At 37.1% G+C, this 24192-nt stretch overlaps 1 protein-coding gene across 8 annotated transcripts in view; it reads right to left on the bottom strand.

Moving 5' to 3' along the window:
- The window catches only part of Nkain2 (sodium/potassium transporting ATPase interacting 2), a 945741-nt gene that overhangs the window by 506609 nt on the left and 414940 nt on the right, over nucleotides 1-24192 (bottom strand). For all 8 annotated transcript variants that reach the window (XR_010042736.1, XR_010042735.1, XR_001199302.3 and 5 more), the window contains one exon: nucleotides 21457-21594. Coding sequence is in view for 2 of the 8 variants with exons in the window: in XM_063235057.1 (XP_063091127.1) it covers nucleotides 21457-21594 (138 nt within the window). In the remaining 6 variants the exon portion in view is untranslated. The remainder of the gene's footprint in view (nucleotides 1-21456; nucleotides 21595-24192) is intronic.

Below are 24192 nucleotides of genomic sequence, written 5' to 3' on the forward strand. Positions count from 1 at the left end.
GCATTGTTATGTGTTGCAAATGTTACTTAATTTTGATAAATGTCAGTTGTGTTCTGTGAAATAAACGAACCTACCACAAGTGAACATGCGGAAGAGAAAGATTTGTACGTATGGAAGTTTCCATGAATAGTTAATATTTTCGTATGCTAGGCATCAAGACAATTCTTATTATCATCATACTTCAGACATAAGCATTCTTTAATAATATTTGTGTAGTATTTAGACAGAGAGAGAGAGAGAGAGAGAGAGACACAGAGACAGAAAAAGTGACCGAGAGACACAAAAAGGAGAAAAACAAGAGAGAGGAAGAGAGAGAGAGAGAGAGAGAGAGACTTCAGCACCTCAGTTCTGCTTTGACACATACATTCAGCAGTGCAAGACCCCGCCTGCTCAAGGACAGCTCTGATGTCTATGTATGAGGCATAGTTCTGGTCCAGGTAGCAAATCCACTTGTAAAGAAAGTGTCCTCGATCTTGGATCAGTGCTTTTCTCTGAGTGATTATTACTTTCCTGATTGTATTAATTGATTCTAATATCTGTATAAAAAGTTGATTCAATTTAAAATCAATTAGCTTATTCATGATTCATTTAAAGGTGATATTTGAGATTGAAAACCAGATATTTTGATGTGGGCTTATGAATACAGAAAGATCAATTTTATTTTGGTCAGCAAGACAGAGCCATTTTTATGTAACTTGGTTTCCAATTCAATTTTTAATTATGTAATTTTTGCATTATTCATTTTATGAAATTTCTGCATGTTCCAAGAAAATGTTTTGATTGTTTAAATTTTTGGAAAGCAAACTAAGATTTGAATAAATTTTATTTGGGTTATTCTTTTGTATCTTATGTACTCTTACAACTTCTTACTCTAGGAAGACTATATGGTAATTATATATATGAGTTTGATTGATTTTACTTGTAAGTATGGTCAAGTTACATCCATATATCTCAGTGTGATCATTCTTTATAGCTGAGTAGTACTTCACTATATAAAAATACCACATCTCTTTTATCCATTCCTCATTTGATGGGCATTTAGGTTGTTTCCAAGTTCTGGCTATTACAAATTGTGCTGCTACAAACATGTATGCAGACATATCACTATGATATGATGTTTTCAGTTTTTCTGAGAATATATCTAGAAATGGAATAGCTGGATCGAATGGGACTCCCAAACCTCACTTTTTGAGAAACATCCAGACTGACCTCCACAACCGTTGCACCAGTCTACACTCCCACCAACAGTGCAAAAGAGTTCCTTTTCCCCCACAGCATATCTAGCAATTATTGTTGGTAGTTTTCTGTATCCTGGCCATTCTTTCTGGAGTGAAATGGAATCTCAGTGTGGTTTTAATTTGCATTTCTCTAATGACTAATGATACTGAATATTTTTTCATGTATTTATTTGCCATTTGTATTTCTTCATTTGAGAACTGTGTATTCAAACCAGATGCCCATGTTTGGATTGGGTCTTTGAATTTCAGCGGTCTGATTTGTTTTAATTCTTTGTATGTTCTAGACAGAAGTTCTTTGTCTGAGGTACAGTTCCCTAAGATATTTTCCCAGTTGGTGGGTTTTCTCTTCACTATGCTGGAGATTTCTTCCAACATGCAGAAACTCTCTAATAAGACATGATCTCAGTTATTGATTCTGTGAAGTATTCCCCGTGCAGTTTGATTCCTGTTCATGAATTCTCTACCTACCTGTATGTCTTCAAGATATCTACCTATTTTGTCTTCCAACAGATTTAGTGTTTCTGTGTTAATATTTAGATCTTTGACTCATTTAGACTTTAGTTTAGTGCATGGTGATAGGCATGGGTCTAGTTTTAGTTTTTGGCATATGGAGAGCCAGTTTTTCCAGCACCATTTATTAGAGGCTATCTTTCTTCCAGTGAATGTGTTTGACCCTTTTATCAAAGATAAGGTGGCTGAATGTGTTTGTAGCTGTAGTTGTATCTTCCAATCTATGCCATTGATCTTCAGGTCTGTTTTTATTCCAGTACCACGCTGATTTTATTATAGTATCTTTGTAGTATAACTTCAAGTCAGGGATTGTGATGCCTTCTGCCTTGCCTTTGTTGCTTAGAATTGCCTTTGCTATTTTAGATCTCTTCTGGTTTGAGATGAATTTTAGGAGTGATTTCTCTCTAGATCTCTGAGGTATGCTACTGGTATTTTGAATGGAATTGCACTAAATTTGTATAACAATTTTGGGAGAATGCCATTTTCACAATATTTGTACTTCCTATCTATGAACAAGAGATATCTCTCCATTTTCTGAGGTCCTCTTTGATTTGTTTTTTCAGGGTATTATAAATTTCACTAAATAGATCTTTTACTTCTTTTGTTAGATTGTTTCCTAAGTATTTCATTTTTTGGATGCTATTGTGAAAGCTGTAGCTTCTCTTACTTCTCTCTCAGTGATTTTGTTGTTAATGTATAGTAATGTTATTGATTTTTGAGTTTTGACTTCACCTCAAGCTACATTACTGAATTTATTTATTGTTCCTAGAAGTCTTTCAATGGAGTTTTGGGGGTCTTCAATATAGAGTACCATTTCATCTGCAAACAATGATAATTTAACTTCTTTGTTTCCTACTTTTACTCCTTTTATTTTTCTCTCTTGTCTAATTGCTCCGGCTAATATTTCCAGCGCTATATTGAACTATATTCCAGCAGTATATTGAATGCTGATAATGGACATCCTTGTCTTGTGCTTCATTTTAGGGTGAAGGCGTTCAGTTTTTGGCCATTTAACATGAAGTTGGCTGTTGGTTTATCATAGATGGCTTTTATCATATTGAGGTAAAGACCATCTATTCCAATTTTCTGAAAGGTTCTTATCATAAATAAGTGTTGGACCTTATAAAAAGCTTTTTCTTTACCTATATAGATTACTTTTATTGATTTACATATGTTGAACCATTCTTGCATTCCTGGGATGAACCTCATTTGGTTGTGGTGTATGATCTTCTTGATGATTTGTAACATTCTGTTTGCCAATGTTTTATTGAGAATTTTTGCATCTATGTTCATTAGGGAGGTTGTAGTTTTTTTTCCAGTTGAGTCTTTCTCAGGTTTTGGTACTAGAGTAATATTTGCTTCCAGGAAAGAGTTAGCAAGAATTGCTTCCCTTTCAATTTCATTAAAGAGTTTGAGGAGTATCAACATTAAGTCTTCTTTGAGTTTCTTGTGGAATTTCTTGAATTTCTTGTAGAGTGAATCCATCTGGGCATGGAGTTTTCTTTGTTAGTAAGGATTTAATTACATTATCAATTTTGTTAATTGAAATTGGGTTATTCAGCAGGTTTACATCTTGACCCAGCTTTGGTAATTCATGTTTTTAGGAATATGTCCATTTCTTCTGTGTTATCCAGTGTATGAGAATAGAGGTTTTTGAAATAGGTGTTTATGATCTTCTGAATTTCCACAGGATGTGTAGTGATTTTACCCTTTTCATTCCATCTTGCATGAAATTGAGTTTTTTTGTTCTTTTTTAAAATAAGGTTGGCTATGGGCTTATCAGTGTTATTTATTCTTTCAGAGAACCAACCTTTTGATTCATTCTTTGTATTGTTTTCTTAGTCTCTATTGCATTGATTTATGCTCTGATCTTTATAATTCCCTCTCTTCTTTTGGTTTTGGGCTTGACTTGCTCTTCTTTTTATAGATGCTTGAGGTGTCGCATCAGGTTTTTTTTATTGTGTTCGTCATGTTTTCCTGGTGTGGGAATTCACCACAGTAAATTTTCCTCTGAGAACTGCTTTCATTGCATCCCACAGGTTCCAGTAAGTTTGTTTGTATTTTTGTTTGCTTGTAGATATTGCTGAATTTCTTCCTTAATTTCCTCTGTGACCCGCTGACTGCTCAGGAATGTATTGTTCATCTTCCATGTGTTTGTGTGGGTTTTGCAGTTTCTTTTGTCATTAATTTCTAGTTTCGTGGTGTATGATCTAATAACATGCATGGGATATTTCAATTCTTTTGCATTTACTGAAGCATGTTTGTTGGGCTAGTATATGGTCTATTTTAGAAAATGTCCCATGTTCTGCCCAGAAGAGTGTATATTCTGATATTTTGGGTGGAACACTGTATACATCCATCAAATCCATTTGTTCACAAGTGTGATTCCGTTCTTTTATTTCTTTGCTGAATTTCTGTCTAGTTGATCTGTTCCTTTGTGTCAATGACATGTTAAGGTCTCCTATTATAAATGTGTTTTGCTTACTTGATTTTTCATTTCTGTTAGTATTTGTTTGGTATAGCTGAGTGCTCCCAAATTTGGTGCATATATATTTAAGATTGTTATCTCTTCATCTTACAGTTTTTCCCTAACTAGTATGTAGTGAACTTCTTTATCTCTTTGGATCATTCTTGGTTTGAAGTTCACATTGTCTGCAAACAGAACAGCTAACTCTGCTTTTTGGGGGGTTCTGGTAGCATGAAATATTGTTTTCCATCCTTTGACTTTCAGTCTACGAACTTCCTTTTGGGTTAGATGGGTTTCTTGTAGACAGCATGTGGTTGGATGTTGTTTCTTGATCCATTCTGCCAGTCTGTTTCTTTTAACTGGTCAATTGAGGCCATTTACATTAATGGTTATAACTGATATATATTGGTTTATTTTGACATGTTATCTTTCTGCTGTTGCTTCTTTACCTTTCCACTCTGTTTAATTGTCTGCCTTGCTTAGTGGTTTTTTCCCTATGTCTATCTAGAATGTCTTTCAGTATTCTTTGAAGGGTTGTTTTGGTGGTCATGAAGTTTTTCAGCTGTTCTTTGTCATGGAATTATCTTTTTTCTCCATCCATTTTGATGGATAGTTTTTCAGGGTACATCAGTTAGGGTTGGAAGTCATTTTCCTTTAGGATCTGAAATACTTCACTCCATGCTCTTCTTGACTTCATTGTTTGTGTTGAGAAGTCTGCTAAGATTCTGGTAGGCTTTCCTTTATAGGTGTTCAGTCTCTTCTCTCTAACAGCTTTTAATATTTTGTGCTTATGTTGGATTTCTGGGATGTTAATTATTATATGTCTGGGTGTAGTTTTATTTTGGTTATGGCTATTTGGAGTTTATATGCTTCACTGATAAGTTTCCATTCTCATGTTTGGGAAATTTTCAGCTATTACTTCTGTAAATAGCCTCTTGATATCATTTGTGTTGTCCTCTGCTTTTTCGTTTATCCTTATCAATTTTATGTTGTTTTGCTTTGCAGCATCTTGCAGCAGTTGAATTGTTATTTCCTGATTCCTTGTTATTTTCAAAAGATCTTCCCTTTCCTGTTCACAGGCTGCAATCTTGTCTTTGAAGTCTGAAATTCTATCTTCACTTTTTTGAGGCAGTTTTGCCGACTTTCAATGGGAATTTTTTATTTCCTATATATCTCTTTGGATCTGCTTCAGGCATTGTTTGTTTCTTATATTGTTAATTCAGGGTTCCCATCTTTTTGCACTGTTTCTCTAATTTTTAAACTATGTCTTCTTTAGATGTGTTCAGCATTTATTTCGCTACATTTATCATTTCTTCTTTTACTGGGGAGATTATTTCTGATCTGAGTTCTTTTATAGTTTCCCAGAGTTGTTTCTTTACTTCAGTTGGTATCATATCCAGAATTTCAGGTGTATGGCTTACAATTTCTTCTATGTCTATGTCTCCTAGACTTTCTTGAGATGGGCTGGATGTCTGAAATTGCATTTTGCTCTTTTATTTTGTCATTTTCCTATATTTCTGGATTTTGTGCAATGTTCCAAGGCTTCCCTGTGTGCTGCGAATCACTTCATGCACTTTTGGCTTCTGGGAAGGAATGGAGGCAACTGCTAGCTGCTTAGATGTCACTGGGCATGGCCTATTTAGGCCTGTTGTATCCTCCCTTGTGTCCTCCAATGATTTAGTATGCTAGCCGGGGCCTTGTTGACTGGGAGTGATGTTCCAAAGCTTCCCCTGTGTGCTGGGAATCACCTCAAGTACTTTGGCTCCCAGGACAGAATGGAGTTCACTGGGCGTGGCCTAGTTAGGCCCTGGGGTTTCTGGTGCATCCTCCAGTGATTTAGGATGCTGGGTGGGGTCTTACCTGCTGGGAGAAATGGTCCAAATCTTCCCCTGTGTGCTGGGAATTACCTCATGCCCCTTTGCCTCCCAGGATGGCATCTCCCTGGGTTATTTTTATATGCATTTAGTTGAATAAAACTGTAATATGAGGAAAACCTTAGGACCAATGAAATACTGTTAGCTAGTCATTTTCAAATAAGGCCACCAAATGCATGCCATCCTTTCTTGCTTTTAAATCTGATGTTTATTCTTTTATGTGTGGATGTGTTACTATGTCTCAAAGCAAAGGGACACTAAAAGTCGAGCCCATCATGTTCTGATAAACAAGAAGCAGAGGCAGAGGCTTACTCATCTCTGAATATCCTTGAACCCAAGGTAAAAGGAGAAGCAAGTTTGCAGATATGATAGGTTATCTAAATAAGGCAGTGTGGCTACATCTTTCTTTAAATTTTGAAAAATACAGTGGCTGTTCCTTTGGATGTAACAGAAATGTTTCATCTGGAAGGAGACGGGCTTGCTGTGTGTGCTAACAGTAGGTGCAGCAAGGTTGGAGGTGGTGGGGGAGGGGTTTCATCAAATCCATGACTCAACAAATGTCCCCTGAATTCCCATTCAAAAAATGAAACATGACGACAATGAGGATGTGTCCATGGTGGAAAACCGCTTTGCAAGAAAAGAAAAGAAAACATTTTGGAAATGTTTTCCAGTTCATTTCTTCTTGAATGTCTGAAAACAATTATACTTTGCCCCACGAAGTCATTCACTTTTGACCGTCCCTGGTGATGAGGTAAAGAAGATAGTACAGATGATACTAAGTTCTTCTAGAGCAAAACCTTTGGAGGTCTGTGGGAGCAGGCTGACTTTTTCAACCTATTTCCTTAGGAGCGAGTTCCCTCCTCACAGAGGCCAGGCCTAGCCCTGGCTGCAGGGTGATAGACGCTGGATACGATAAGCAGGTCCAAGAATTGCTCGAGAGCGGCAGATGGGCGGCTGAGTTCTGAACAGCCCCAAATAACAAATCCTCACCATTTCCAGTGCCTTTTCTATGTTCTAGAAAAAATGTCCTGATTTAATATTATAATAAAATAAAATGATATTAATAACAAGGAGGGAAGAAAAACAAAGATGTCAGAACATGAAAGCATAATTTTGCAGAATAAATTTTTACACAAAAAATAGCCTGAAAATATTACTCTGCCTGTAAACATGCCCTGAGACTTTCCATCAAACACACCTTCCAAAATAATGGGAAGCAAATTAAACTGAATATCTCATAGTTCTAGTTTTATAGAACAGTTAGGAAACATTACTTTTTAAAAAGTAGCTTCCCTGTTTTCTTCTTCATTCATTTATTTTTCATTTTTATTTATCCATGCTTGCAGCATACCATGTTTACATCCTTGTGTGGACACAACACGTCTCACACATACGCATTTTCCATGGTGTGAAAATAAATCTCACACAAAATGAGTTTTAATGGAATAAACCATTTCCCTTACAAAATTCAATACATACAAGAAACTGGTACTTTAAAAGAAAAAAAAAAGGCTTGAAAGAGAAACCAATTCCATGTGTTCTAGAAAATGACAGGTCTGGGTTTTACTGTGGAGTACAGGTAGCTTGCGCTTGGGAATTGGGATCTCGGGATCAGTGTTTCCAAAAAGCACTAACACAGTGTCTACAAATGCAAGTCAAGAATGACCAGGAAAGCACAACGATTCCACTAAGGAGACAGCTGGAAAATCAAAACACATCCTGCAAGCAACACTACCCACAAGGTCTGTGAAAGGTCAATATTAGGGTGTATTGTGAAAGTGTTAAATTGAAAAAAAATAACTTAGCAATACACAGTGCAGAGAATATTCCAGGGAAGAGTTGTTGTAGTCATTACCACTACCAAAGATTTTCTTCAGGTAGTGTCACAGCGGCTGGCATGGGAGGAAAGAACTCCCAAGTTTTAGAATTCAATGTCTCTAAGATGAAACTCTTTGTGCAGTCAAAACCTTTTTAAGTAATTCCTTATAATTATCATTTGACACACAGACAATGCTGAGACAATGAAAACCAAGGAAAGTCACAAATTCATGCATCAATTTGTCATCCCTATTGTCTTAGAAATTAGCAAATATCCCAGAGTGATGCTGAAGCCGCCAGAGTGCCTGCCTTTGCCTGCGGCCTTGGCAGGAGGAACAGGGTGAAGGAGGACCACTGTTCCTGGACGCTGCTGCTTGTCATGCTCCTCTTGATTCGGAGATGATAAAACAGAAAAAAAGATAAACAGGAACAGGCAGAAACCAATCCAGAGATAGGAGATTCCAAGAAGTGGAAGGAAAGAATAGGACATGACCGCTATGACAATAGCATAAAAAAACTTCAGGGAAATCATTCATCAAAGTATATTATCCAATCAAGTCCCCAAATGGAAAAATTGAAAAGACCAATTACTTTAAAAAGAGATTGCTAAATATCTACCATTCATGAAAGCAGCAGGACTGAATGAATTGTTTTGAAGATAAGTTATAGGACACATTTACAGTTACTTGGAAAATTCTAGGTCGCAGGCAAAAAAGGCCACTTATTTTCTGAAAAATGCATAATTTGCAAAATACTACAAGTACAATGATATGGCATAATCTCAGTTATGAATAAAGTAGAAAAATAGGAATAAAATATTAAATAGACGATAGCAATTGAACAAAAAGTGGATTGCAAAGAAATAAGTTATAGTCTAGTAATGAAAGACTACATCACTATGAGAACAGGCATTAACCTAATTAATCCATTCCAATTAAACATGTATTATGTGGGTGTGGTGGTGCCAACCTGCAATATCAGCACTCAGGAAGCTGAGGCAGGAGAATTGCCACAAGTTCTAGACCAGCCTAGTCTATATAGTGGATTCAAGGCCAGCCTGCACTACATGGCAAGACCCTGTTGCAAACAAATACATAACTAAATGAATAAATATCATATTATTAGACGACTATAGATCAAATGACATTTAATGAAATATGCTAGCTATTGTTAATAGTTGAAGGCAATTAGTCAAATATGGTAAGACAATTTATTGATTAGTAATAGCGATAACACAATTGATAACAAAATACTGAACTTGATATCCTTTATATCTAGAGGTTTTTCCTGAAAATCTCAGGTGCTCACAGGTGGAGGTTTAGAGGGTGGTTGGATAATGAGGTTGTGATATTCATCAGCAGATTTGTTCTCTGATGAGTTTATAACTAAATGTGTTATTGGGAGTGAAGCCTGGTCGGAGGAGGTGGTCACAGGGTGTGGTTGGAAGCCTCTGTTACCCTCCTCCTCCCTTGATCCCTCTCAGCTCCCCACCTACCATGCCATGAGCCCCTCTGCACCGCCATGCCCCTCTGCCATGGAGCCAGCCTCTACAAACTGTGAGCCAGAATAAACTCTTGCTTTAATTTTCTGACACTGAGTATTGTGTCTTAGAAATGAGAAGGTGACTAAGACAGAACTCTTCACACTTGTTTCTGGGTACTTGACTAAAAATCTTGCTATTTAACATGTTCTTGGAGAGCCAGAGGAACTTTCCAGATACACTAAACATTCACTGTAATAAACTAAACAATAGATAGATCAGAATTTAAGCACCATGAATAAAACTACCTTACTATGTTGAAAACCTGGGAATTATAAATATTTAGCTAGACAAAAGTATGATGAAAATTATTTAGCTTTAAGTGACCAAAATAAAACATACAAAATAAGGGATATTTAGTGAGATTTTTATCACAAATTTTAGAATAATAGGTTAATTTCCATATATTAAAATAGGTCAATGTGTATGAAATGCAAATTAACAGAAGAGGAACAATGAAAAAACAGACAAAATTTGGATATTTCACACTTTGAACTAATGCAAAAAGCAATCTAAAAATATAAAATTAAATAGGAATTTCAATAAGATGATGAATTAAAAGATCAAAAACAACATAGTATGAGTGGTCTGGTATTAATTTTGAAAATAAAATTTAAACAGATATGTACATTGAAAATAGGAAATATAATTTTCAAAAAGAATGAAACAATTATCTCTGGTTAACTGGGCTCTGACTGTTTTAGTTTCTTTTCTATACCTTTCTTTCCTTACTTCTCTCCGATGCTCAAATACCTAAATCTTTCTTTAGGTTTTCCAAGGTTAGTTACCAATAACTGCATTCTATTAGTTGCTTATTTCTCAAATTTAAAGTTAAACAGTTGCTTAACAAAAATGGTATTTACACATAAACATTTTGTATTGTTCCGTCAGTCTTTAATGATGAACAATGATGTTTGAATTTTTACTGTCAATTTATTATCTTTCCTTTTTAGAGCTTAGACTATGATTTTTAGTCTTTTAAATATAGAATCTGTAGAGCCTAAAAGAGTAATAAGCACATGTTTTGCAAAATAAATATTTGTACATTAAAAGAATGAAGCAATACTTTGCTTTGGGTCAGGGTGCTGTTGGAGATTGAAATCAAGGTTTCACACACCCTAAACACATGCTCTGTCATTGAGCTGTATGCTTGGCCTCTAAAGAATTGTTTTTATCAAAATAAAAACTATAAACAGTTTGTGCTCTTCTGATTAAAAAAAAACTCAGAAAGTCACAAGTTCATTCTGAACATGATAGTAGTTCTACATATCTCAAGTTTTGCTTTCAATGGTTTGAGTTACCTATGGTCAAGAGCAGTCCAAGGTATTAAATGGAAAATTTCATAAAGAATACGTAAGTTTACATATATAATAATGCAATAATACATAATAACACATAAATTGCATACCACACTGAGTAATGCCACCCCTTTCCACCTCTTCTGGACTATGGGTCATGTCTGTGTCCAGCTGTATTTGCTCTCTTTTAGTCAGCTGGAAGTTGTCTGTCAAGTTAGACTGTATACTCTCTCTTCAAGCAACCTTGATTTTATTTGCTCAGAGGCCTGAAAGTGCACAAGTACTGACTCACACAGTTTGGGTATTTCAAAGAGAAGCCACCGGGTTCTTCTGCAGTGGAAAGGTGATTATTCTTGCCTCATAAGTATTCCTTAGAATACACAAATAGAATGTATTCTGAAGTTGATAAAGGTTTGTTACTATCTGTAGTCCACACAGGTTTCAGGCAAATATTGGGAGTCATTGGACTTATGCCCTTAGTATTCGTATTAGTACTACCAACCAATGTTGGACTTCATCTAGACTCATGAAGCTAAATCAACCTCAGTCCACATAGAAAGCATTGCGCTTCACAGGTCTCAAACATGAGGTGGATTTTCACTGTTCCTCTATTTTAAATCTTTCAATAGACTTTTCATAATCAATGAATGACTATCACCAGTCTGTTTTGTATGAAATCCCTCATTATAGGTTAATGACACATTGCTTAAAGGCATTTCAGGAGTGAAAATATATCTTCAAGCACCAAACTTACATACTGCAGATATGGACATTTGTTGAGAATAGGTTTTAGAGGCTCTGGGAGTATTTATGGACCATTTATCGTCTAATCAACTCTACACAAATATTTAAAACTATGTTTTTGATAACTACTGAGTGTAAGTAATTTTAAGGTGTTACTGAATGGTGCTAAGAATGCAGAGTCCAGCATACTGGTCAGTGAAGCCTGCAGCTTTATTGGACAGCTGAGTAGTGGATGAAAAGATAGTACAAATGAAGGAGACATACAAGGTTTGTGCCAGATCAAAAATATCACCCACCTTTGGTCAAAGGCAGGCAAATAAAATGGAACAGCAGGATCACTCTTCCTTTCCAGGGAAAATATGAGGTTTGCTTTCACCCACCACAAAAGGAAAAATCAATATCTTAAAAGTTCTACACCATGAAAATTTGCTGCAATTGATTTTAAACTAGAAAATCATTGGGGGCACAAACACTCAAACTCTTTCACTCATAAAGAAACAAGACACTAGAGTACCTGCCTCCTGTACCCTATACAATGAAATGGTTGTCAATTATATTCAGCTATGAAAGCACGTTAGACAATGTGCATAGACAGGGGAGCTAAATACAAGCTAGAAGGGGCTAGCTGCGGGCTTCTGGCTCAAATACTGACTTTTGTTTTCTAACAATAGAAAAATATTCTAACACTTTTTGCTAGTAATTACCTAATATGTGAAATGCCTAAATATTATTGTAGACACTCTTCTTAGTTTATCATGATAAACTAATATACTATATAAAGGCATGTGTAGCAATTGATGTCTTAAGGTGGTGTCAAGATATTAGGAAGCAATGTATAAAGGATTTAGGACCTTTTGATATTTCCTATATGACTAACGAGAAGCTGGTAAATTTGAAACTGAATTTTTGTGCATCTCCTTCCATTGTTCCACTCATGGTACAGATGCTTTGATGAAAGACTCTGCCTTTTGCCGTCTTGTTCTCAGAAATATCTCAAAGCGTTTTGGCCTCTTCATGTCTCCTGCTCCTCATCTTGCTGGCAGCCCAGGGCCATTTCCTGTAAAGTGCTTTAGCTCTAAACTATGCCTCACATGAGCAGTTTAGGGTGGCCAAGTATTTTTTCTCCAACCTGACCCTGCCTACATATTTAGTCCTTCCCTTCAATCAGCACCTCTAACAACCATGCCACTCTAGCATAAACTAATAGAGATACAACTGAACTTGTAAAACATCTCAGTGCCTGTTGCTTTTGTTGTAAACTATGTCTGGAATTTTTCCTTTTTCTGTTTTCCTACTACGTACTCCTCATACTCTTAAGTCTCACCCCATGGATCACATCCTCCCTGAAGTACTTTGGAACCCAAGTTACCTTGTTCAATGCAATCAGAATACCATATTTTATGTATCTATGATTCTATCACAATCCATAAGAAAAGCTTTGCATTTACGTGTTTGCACATTATTTAAGTCAGCAAAGTTGTAAATATCTAAAGGCCTTGCAAGGTAGTATACACATGCACAGACTAGAGCTTACTACGTAAGAACTGACAAATTTGTGTTTTTAAAATCATTAGTTTTTGACATCTTTGTACAGCAATATTTTTGCAATAAAATAAAACATATTTAATGCAGCATAAGAGCTACTCTTCCATTCCTGATTTTAAAAATATCGAGAACATAACAAGTATTATCCTACAATTCTCAGCAGTAAACCTAGGCCACAGAGAGCTCCCACTCACTGGTGGAAGGGGATGGTCTGACCAGCACCGACCCATTAGGAAGCAGCGTGGACAATCAGCCGTGCAGTGTCAGCGTGGAGGGAGGACAGACACGAGGGGACCTTAATTGCAGGCAAGATTCTGTGTACTCTGAGAAGCACAAAAAGAACAGGTGGCCACAAGTGAGAGGAGCAATGACTGGAAAAATGGATCACACGCTGCCATTTGAAAACCCAGCCAGGCATCCACCTCTCTGAGGAAAGCAGGGATATTGTTAGTAAACAAGCAAAAGGATAAGCCACACGGTTAAATGAAATTATCTGAGGCTAAAACGCAAATGTTCAAAACAGAGGCAAAGGATCAAAAGCAAATGCTCCAACCATCGAAAGAACAGGCACAGAGTCCACAGTTGAAGGCATCCGTAATTCTGCAAATCAAAGCCTCCCATTAAATTTTAAAACAGGTCCACACTGAAGACACCTCTTTTTGAAATGTCAGCATGACAAAGATAAAACGGATACTTCAAGCAATTCCTTTGAAGTTATTTACAGATTGACATCAAGTTTCCCACCAGTAACTCTGCTTTCTAAAAAGCAGTAAGACAATTACTTTAGTGGAAAAATAACCTTCCTCCCTGAATTCTACATCTAGTCAAATCCTTACTCAAGTAGAATAAAGTTATTTTTTGTTATGTCAGAACTCAAAAAATTCACCAGACATTCTTTTTTGCAGGAAGTTGAAAAAACACGAGAAAGAAAATACATGGACCCAAAGAATGTGTAACTCTAATTCAGGACAGCAAGGCAGGGAGGGCCCATGTATAACAGACCCAGAAATCAACCTTTTAGCTCCTAGGAGCTAAAAGATGTGAGCTATAGGGGAAGCCCCGGGAGGACAGATCAAACAAAAAGCCATGGATGGGAAATACATTTGGGATACATTTAAAAACCAAAAGGTTGTTTTTTCTCTCTTATAAAAAACTAATCAAAAACCTCAGGGGGAAAAACTGTACAAAGTGTGATCCCAAAGTAAATTAGACTAGAAGAATTTAGAGCAAATATTTATTGAGAGCTCTCTGAAGTTGTAAAATTCAGAGTGAACAACATTACATACACACAGTGGAAGTAACCTAGACAATGGATAGAGGGGATTAGAAATAGCTGAAGGAGGGTAAGCAAAGGGACTTTAATCCACTGCAAACACACGCTCTCTTTTGATTTTTAAAATTATTTATGACAATGATTAAGTTTTTATTTTAGAAAAGAATCCAATATCCATCTCTTCTTCAACATTCATTTCCTTAAGTATTTAGAGAATTGCAAACATGAATTTGGATTGTCAAAATGAAATTATTTATAATACCACATTCTATGAATCTTAAGCCATGGACTAACGGTCTAATGAGAGCACAAAGAATCTTCTTGTAGAATAAATGGCTCTTATTTCCTCAAGGGTACACATTCTTTTGAGAATAAATTGCATTCAGAATGTTGCGTTATTACATTTATTTTAGGACTACAGGCTAAATCCATTAAACTTGTAATGATGGTTTCTTTTTCTCCCTGCCAGGCTTGTGGGAAAATACTTATTTTCATAACTATTCAAGTCATTAGAAGTATTGTTAATTTACTACTATCTCAAGTCTCTTCATCTCTAATCTTACATTGATTTTCTGTCCTGAACACAAAAATTATGCATTTTTAATGCTTTAGCCTCAATAAGCTTTCTCTTGAATTTTTTTTCTCCTGAAAGAATTGAATAAAAGTGACAAAACATCTACTTGAACATAGATGAAAAACTTCCTGAAAATGACTTCATGGAATGCAAACATTTTTTAGGGAAGAGACATTATTAGAGATTTTTGAAAGCCTATGATCCAAAAAGTAGACACTAGAATTTCTTCCCATTCACAGAGGTTGGTTATGTTCTCCATGGACACCCAAGTTCCATGGACAATTAAAAATAAGATTATGGTTATTTTTCAGTGAATAGTAATTTCCAGAGGTGTAAAGGAATTTTTTGCCTTCCTACACAGATTATACCTGTATGGCTTTGCATTACAAACTGATTCAGATCTCTGTGTATTTTACAAAATGCCACATCAGATTGTTTTTACAAAATACTCATTGGTTTTGTCTTGTGGTGTTACCATTACCATGTGCTTCTAGCCCTTGGCCACAGTGGCAGGGCAGAGTGTTGGCCCTGGACAAGCAAAGGAAAGGAAGCCAAGTGGTGGGTGCCAGGTCCAACACCGATCCTGCCGCACTGAGGAGGAGGAAGAGGAGGATGTGTGCCAATTTATAAATCCACATTCATGTTGCACATACAAAGCTAAAAAATGAAACAGAAATTTGTAGTAATAAAAAAGAGTCATGTGAGTTGGGTGGCAAAAGTTTCAGTGCTCAGAAATATTCAGGGGTCACCAATTAAAACTTGAATGTGTAGACTACAGAAACACTAGATTCTGTTATTATTTGGTGGGACAGAAAGGGATATCGTGAGTCAGGATTTTGCATATTATTCTTGTAACACAAACCTGGAGGTTTATGAATATTGGCTTCTTTTTCCAACCATCACAGGCCTGCATCTACAACACAGTTTTATCCCCATTATTTGATACCTGACTTTTCAGTAATAAATGAGGAAAATAATCCCAATGTTTCTATTCATCTGATTTTAGAGTTTGTTACCATAATCTAACCCAATGATATATTATAATTAGGTCCAACACTGTGTATATATATATATATATATATATATGTACATATTTTCCCACATCTTTTGTATTCCAATATATTTTGAGTAGTTTTTAAAGACTACATACAATTATTTGAAATTCTCTAAAGATAACACTTGTGAGATTAGTTTGTCCTTAATTAAATTACAATTATATTATACCTTAGAGGTTAAATTCTGTTATTTGATGAGTACATTGATAGCTATAACACTGATGAATATCACCATCACAACACTAAATGCTGAAGGAAAAGAAAGACTACTGCTCTAATTCACTGCTTTTGGAGATTAAAGATGCTTTGTGGATACTGATCTCCCAAGAGACTAATATGTCTGTGGTTCACAGTTTCTGTTCTCAATTCTTGAGATAATTTTTAAATTAAACACAGTTCCCAAAAATAACATCCTTAATATAGAAACTGAAGACCGTAGCCTGAAATGTAAATCTTCTCCAAGTTGCGTTTGCCAAGTGGAGTTTTAAATGTGTCCACGACTTAAAAGTTTCTTTTCATTCGGCCGTTACATGGCCACTCTGAGACCAGGTTCTACCAATCGGTCCCTTATGACGGTCACGAGTCAGGAGATAATGGGCAAGAGCTTACACCTGCTGTGTTTTGGTCACCAGAGTCTGGACAAACAACCTACGAGGCCAACGTGAGGCCTGTAGGAATTGTAAATGAAGAATGTATAAGAGAGTAGCTAACACAATTGGTAAGACATACATGATGGCTGCAGTTGTTACTGTGATTTTGGTAGACTTCTTCATTTTTACGGCATTTGAATAATAGATATTTAACTATTTAGAATTGACTTCTAGCTTTTCAAGTAGGATTGTTTGGATGGAAGAAAAGAGCAGAAAAAAAAAAAAGAAGGCAATCTTTAAGCTTCTTTTCCTTTGGCAGCACACAGGAAAGGTGGTGCAGGGGCACTCTGAGGAGCAGGAAGCCTCCTGCGCTCCTGGGGTCACCATGCAGCAGGAGCAACCCATTAACAGCGTTCTCATCAACAGCAGATGGGGGACACCCGGAAGCCCCCTCTGCTTGCCAGTGTCTTAGCCCAGGTCAAGATGTGAGGCGGTTCCTTTTTTAACATAAAGTAATACTTTTAACAAAACCATTCATATAAATATACTTATTTAATTTGAGTTATTCCATCTGAGTTGTTTCTCTTTACTTTGGAATTTAATATGGTGAAAAATTAAACAACATGGATTTTTCCTATGGATTCTGGATTCAGACTTTCTTTGCTTAGAATCAAATTGATCTACTTCAATTTCCTTGAACATGTTAGACCCTTTGAAGGGTTTGAGGCCCTCAAACCATATCAATGAGTATTTGTTACAATTAATTGCTTTTATTTTTTTTTTCTAGTGCTAGGAATCAAACTAAGGACCTTGTACTTCCCAGGCAGGCGCTGGGCTGCTGAGCTATATCCATGGCCATACAAGTAATTGTTCTAAATTTAGAAATTATAATTCTTTGTTCCTAAGAAAAGAAAAATCAGTAAAGGAAAAAATCCATTGGCAATACTATCTCAATTATATTTGTTGGTGCTATGTTTAGCATTTTAGAGAATGTTAATTTTAAGGCAGAACATTTTAATTAAATATAATAACATGTCCCATAAGTAATTTGAAATGTTTCATCAATAGGAAAAGTTAAAAAAAAAGAATTCTTTGTCTTTCAACTCTTTTTGAAGGCATAAACCTTTTCACCTTAGTAAAATTAGATCAAAAGATACTGAAGCCTTACTATTATCTTTTGCAAAATGGTATTCAATTTTTACAATTTCAAAAGCAATAGAAGATACAAAGGAGAAAGGAATTAATCTTAATCAGATGAAGGTAATAAACATCAAAATGAAACATTATATCTAAGAGGACACTGTCTTTATTATATTTTACATAATACTTCTTTTTGTTTTAAGAAAAGTCTGACCTTCATAAACACTATTATTATTTTATATGCTGTCAGCTCTATTTTTATGAAATTTGAGAAATGACTTTTACTTCCTTTGTATCTATATGTTATACATTATTGTATCATAGGACATAATATGTTACCAAATAAGCATATAATATACCATATAATAGTATATTTTGTCACACTCAGAAAGATGATAGAGAAAACACTAAGACTCTGGGAGAAAAATGAAGGACATCTAAACAATTTTATCAAAAGGAAAACAAAATGGGTAATGAACAAGCAAAAGTCCAACTGACTTGGGCTAAGAAATTCAATCTGAGTCAAAGACGATGATTTATTTGCAAATCCTGGTCTTCAGTGTCAGGAAAAGCAGAGAGTAATAGAGGGAAAGTAACCCAGGTGTGTGACTGCCACTTATACAGTAAGGACCTTAGAATCATGCCTTTTATTGTGTTTTACCCAGTGCTTCTCTGAAGGAATAACCCAAATATGAAGATGAGAGTATTCTATGGAGATGATTATAGGAAATTATTTATCATAGTAAAAGATGGAAATGAAATCAGGTACAACTTTGAGACAAAATGTTAAATGAACAATCAAATAGTCATGTTATCTCTAAATCTGCTTATATTTTTAAATAAAAATGTACTATCCATATGAGATATTCAATATTATCAGACATGTTTCATTTGTATAAAATGAAGGAAATCTGCAAAATATTAATAACTTTCAGCCATGAGATTTATGCAAGTGTTTGTTTATTTTTATGCTGCAATGTATATTTTATTTAAAAAAAAGTCCAATACAGAAGTCATAAAATCCTATATTTTAATGGAGAGAGAAATGTACTTCGTTGCTAAAATCGAAATCTCCAGTGCAGAGATTCTACAGAATTTCCTGAGTGCAGCAATAAACAAATTGTTATCAGTCCAGCATGCCCCCAAATCCCGCATCTTCCTTCCACACCAAGATCTTGTGTGCAGCAGAATTTCTCTCATTTTTGATTCCACTTAAGATTCATTTACCTCTAATTCCTTTTGTCATCTTTAGGCAAACTAAAGTTCCATGTTCCATTTTTATAGCTAATTCCTTATTTTCCTGAATTTGCCTTTGGCCTTCGACCACGTAAATTACACAAAAGCAGGGAAGACAGAATTTTATTACCAGGAACTGAGTGATACCGTAAAGCAAACCTGGAAGGCGCAGTGCTGGATTCAATAAAGGCATCAGGCGGAGCCCAGAAGGCCAGAAAGGAGATGGCCTTAGCATGGGGGAGGTGGGAAGGGCAGGGAGGAGATGACTGGGGGGCTCTTGGGGTTTCATGGTCATCATTCAGCACAGGTTTCTTGGCCACAGCTCAAAGTAGTTGGCAAGACAGACAACATGTTGATGGACTTGATGATCTGAAGATAATTTGCAAGCAGTTGGGTGACAGAGTCCACAATCATCTTTTACCCAGATGGAGCTTTGTATTTTAATAGAACAGGGCTGAAGAAGTAAGATTCAAGTAGAAATCAGAAGCTATGTTTCTAACCTATGCCTCACCAAGTTGCACTCTCGGATTTTCAGAGTATCTTGAGCTAGCAAAGAATTCTCAAAATGGGTGCTAGGGATTTAGCTCAGTGGCATAAGTGCTGGCCAGCAAACAGGAATTAAGGATTCTCAAAGTAAGACACAACATTGGGAAAAGATCCACCTGAGGGTACTTTCTACCCCACAAAAGAAAAGAGCCAGTCCCTAGCATATCTCTGTATCTTCTTTCTACTGAAGCTCAAAAGGGTTTCAAATTGTGTCCACCAGTGTGGTTAAAGCACCATCTACAAGGAAGAGACCACATCGTCCATCTACAAGGAAGAGATTGCAGTTGAATAGGTAGAAGTCCTACGATGTTTTAGGAGTCACACCACTGTGTAATAAAAAGGAGAGAGATAGGAAGAGCTTGCTCTGTTTTTGGTTTCCTTCCAGTCTATTGTTCCATTAGGCATTTTAGTATTACTTCAAAATAACAGTAAGAAAAATACCATCACTAACACGTGCTGAATGTTTCTTAGTCCCTAGGCTCTGTGATAAGGACCCTTCATGAACTACCTCACTTTTTCCTCAACAGAAAGCTCCGAATTTTTGAAGCATTCAACATTTTGATCCCCATCTAGATTTTTATACAAATCACTTCATCAGAAAGAGATTAAGCAGATTTATATAATGAAACTCACATCAGCATTTTTATACAAATAAAATAATGAAAGGGGCACAGAGTTTAATGAAAGGAAAGTTAAGAATTTCACAATAATCCATCAACTTGTGAAGTAATCATGACCTAATGCAATCATTGCTTTGTGCATAAAGATAACGAAGCTGGAGGCAGGTGAACCAGTCACAGAGACTTCAGCGCTGGCCACCCCACTTCAGGGGACCCACACCAGTCATGGTACTGTCCCTCCCATGCCAGCACAAACCACGGTTTATGCAAGAAGCTGGACAATGCTGCCATCACATCTGTAAGGGACCTCATGGCCCCGCAACAGAACAAGGGCACTTCCTACAAGACGGGGGTAACCAGCTAGCCTTGGCCGTGACCTGTGTGGCTCCATCTCTGAGGCAGGGTCCTGCAGGAGAAGACAATGGTTCCTCACTCCTTCTCCCACAGTTTGTCCCGTGAGCCGGCCCCACCATAGCGCTGGCCTCAGTACCAGTCGGTGTACCGTGCTCCACCTGGAAGGCAGAGTGCAGGGCACATGAGGGCACGTTTTGTGGAGCCAGGGAGGCCTGCAGCGTGGCGTGGGGCGTGCTGTGGGGCCCTAAGCTGCACTCATGTCTGTGTGTGTGCTTACCACATCCCCACTTTGTGATTTATAGGAAATGCCTAGCGACCTTTACCTTGCCGAAAACAGAAGAAATTTGAGGAAAAAAGATGAAACTAAAGAAGAAATCTATATTAATGAAGGAGACCTGAGAGCTGAGGCACACAGAAAAAGTTAAAAAAAAAACTCAAAAGCTAAATTATGGTTCCCATAGCAACTGCGACACAGTTGGATCTCACTTTTATGTTAGGTTTAACTTGTGTAGAAATGCAAAATACTACCTCTGAGCCAAAAAGATAATTATGGAGACCGCAGAGACAATGGTCCAGAATATTCTGGCTTTTGAGTATTTCAAATATGAGCCCCAATGCATTAATATTTGCACATTAATTGTGTGTTGGTTTGTACTGATTCTACACTATTTTATTCAATTTATAAAATGAAATGATTTAAAATGGGAAAAATTTACCACCAAGCCTATTAATTCAGAGACCACAGCTTTATAGGTTAGAAACACAGGGTCACATGTCTGTTTGTAATCATAGGTGAATATTTTGCTGCAAGTTCAAAGTGTGGAAATACAATCTGATTACATTCACAATCTAATGCTTGAGACATGACATTTTCCATTCCTGTTAATGTCATGTGAATCTGAAAATAAGCAATAGGACAGAAGGGAGGGCAGGCATATCCCTAGGAGAGGGGCATGTGCCATGTTGCCAGGCGCTAGTATTTTAGCCACCACTCTTTATTTCAGTAAGGTAGAAAAGGCAGAAATCATACTTACTCCTGTTATGTAACGAGGTCTATACTGAATAGTTCCAAATAGGCCAAGAATGACGATAATAATATGTACAAAATTTGCGAGGATAGGTGCCCACTGGTATCCAAGGAAGTCGAATATTTGCCTCTCCAGCACACAAACCTGGAAGAACAAAACAGAAGCGACAGATCAGCGCATATGAGAAACGTCATGGGGGCGAGAGACAAAGGATCTGGTTGACGTTATAATTAGCAATTATCACTCCGCGAGGACATCTGGCATTTGTCTTTAACAGTGAGAGTGACATTTGCGGATACATTTCAAAGGAAGCCTCTGTCTATGTGGATCCACAGAAACTGACAGTCCTTTCAGGGTGATTTTGTGGTGGCATCAAGCAGTATTTGCAAGATGTCATCTGAGCAGTCACAGGAGAAATTACTCTGTCAGGTGCACTGTCAAACACCAGAAGTCATCCGCCAGCACGTGAGGCAGCTTCACAGCAAGGGCTTGCTGTTGGGGTCTGCACAGAGGGCACTCCTAGGTTAGGAGCAGAACCAGGGGTGCGTGGTATAAAGGAATAAAACATCAGTGAGACCCCTGGGTCCTAGACACACCTGCCAGTCAGCAACTGCAGACGTCCCCTGAAAACTTCCTCTTATTGGGGTCCTGATTCCTCACTGCAAAATGCAGACCTTCTACCAGAACTGAAGGGTCCTTTTGATCCTCATCACAGTGGGTTAAAAATCAAATATGACTTTTTGTCCTACACAGTTACTTCCAGCAACACGGTACAAGAAAGGAGATAAAAAGGAACTTAGACCCATGAGATGAAAAAGTCATCAATCATTCTTAGAAAATCAAGCCAGGTTGCTTCAAAGTATGCTCCTTTCATCTATCCTGGCATGTTTATAAGGAAAGACACATAAAAATCCAAGCAGTAAAAAGATAACAAAATCAACCAGATAACCACACAACAGGGAAAGTGAAATCCAGATAGCTGGCAAGTTGTTCATTCAATCTAAGGAGACAAAGCAGTTTGGTGGCTGTATTCCTCCTGCCTACCCAGGGTGGAAAGTAAAGAGCTCTTCAGAAAAAAACACCACAAATGGACTCATTCGATAGCAACATGCAATCTTACTTTTTCAGCCAGATTTTAAAGACAAATAGTTGGAAAAAAAAAAAAAAGACAAATGGTTGGAGATTCCTGCATTACTAACACCACCATGTTTTGGTATCTGTGGTTAGAAGGAAGTACTGATTCTCCAAATGGGCAGTGAAATTTTAAATTAAATACCTGGAGCTTAGTTTGAAGACTTTGAATGATTATTATTTCTACGGAAGTTTGTAGATGAGTAGCACATTTCCCTATCAGGCATAGAAAGAGAAAAAAAAAAAGAATTCACCAGAAATGTTTGCCCAGCATGTGGGTTTGCTAAGGCACAGTGCATGGTGTGCACGGTGACAGCCACCACTCCCCAATGGGCTGGTCCTCATTCTTGCTGCTTCTTGGTCGTGATTTATAAAAGCAGACAAGAAGAACCTTGGTTTATTCCCAACTGCACATGTCAAACCCACGACAGGCACCAGGGTCCCAACAAGACTGTAACGAAAAAGTTGAATGCCACAGACTGCCACTGAACTTGGATTTATATCCACTGTATAAACCTCATGAATCTTGAACTGCTTTCAAAATGCCGAAAGATTCCTTCAACTATTGTACACAGTCATAAATGTGCAAAACTGGGACCCATTTGGGGCAGGGCTTTATTGGACTCTATGAACGGTACTACAGCCTAAGCGGGGTTTCTGGGAGACTTGTCCTAGACACCTCTCCAGAAACGCAAACCAAGGTGAACGTCTCCTCTTCTCACCCTAGCAAAAGGCAGAAAGTAGAAATGTGAAATAACAGCAAGAAAAATAAAAGCTCTATAAATTTTGAGCATCATAACTGTGGGGAAACAGCAGGGAAAAAGGATAGAGGATGAAACACATCAGTCAAACAGTGGGGAATGTCTCGATAAATGAGCCAATTATGGAGGAGAAGAGCAATACCCGCATTAATTATAAAAATACAACAATGATGATGTCCTCGCTGAGTCTGCAAGGCTAAAATGAACTTCTCCCCACATTCATCAGGATTTGCATGACAGAACTAGTAGTTTCTTACTAGTAAGACAAAGTTCATGTATAATTCTTCATCTGTTACAACTTTGATTTTTATGGTCCTATCATACAGAGCTAGGTCTAAAGGTTATACACATGGAGCTGGGACTCAAGAACAGAAGATGTTTTGCAAACATCAGGGAATATAAGGAGTCAGTAGTTATGAGAACGTTTGTATTTTGTAAGACTTTTCCATGGCAGGGCTTGGGGGAATTGTTCTTGGGTTGAAAAGGAAAGAATAAGTATTTGTTAAAATGCCTGCTCCTTACTGGGCATTTACGTAGGCTTCCCCAGGCATGAAAACAATCCAGAGAGGTAAATATTATTGTCTTTTTTGTAAATTAGGAAATAAAATTGTAGAATGACCCAGTGATCGTCCTGAGGTGAAGAAAAAGTGGTTAAGTGCACAGGTGGAACCCAGACCTCAATTCAAAAGCCGCTTTTCCTGTAGCAGGCGCGCAGCAGCAGCAGCAGCGGGTGGCGGGAAGCTCTGAGAGGTTCCACGCACTCAGATCTGGTCCCGATGCAGACTGTGGGTTATTGCACACACTATGCTGGGATAGGACGCATGCTATTTTAATACTCTATTTATTTTGG

This window comes from Cavia porcellus, unplaced genomic scaffold (assembly GCF_034190915.1).
Source record: "Cavia porcellus strain 051 isolate PalLab524CR breed Dunkin Hartley unplaced genomic scaffold, mCavPor4.1 scaffold_24, whole genome shotgun sequence".
In the NCBI taxonomy this organism is placed as follows: Eukaryota; Metazoa; Chordata; class Mammalia; order Rodentia; family Caviidae; genus Cavia; species Cavia porcellus.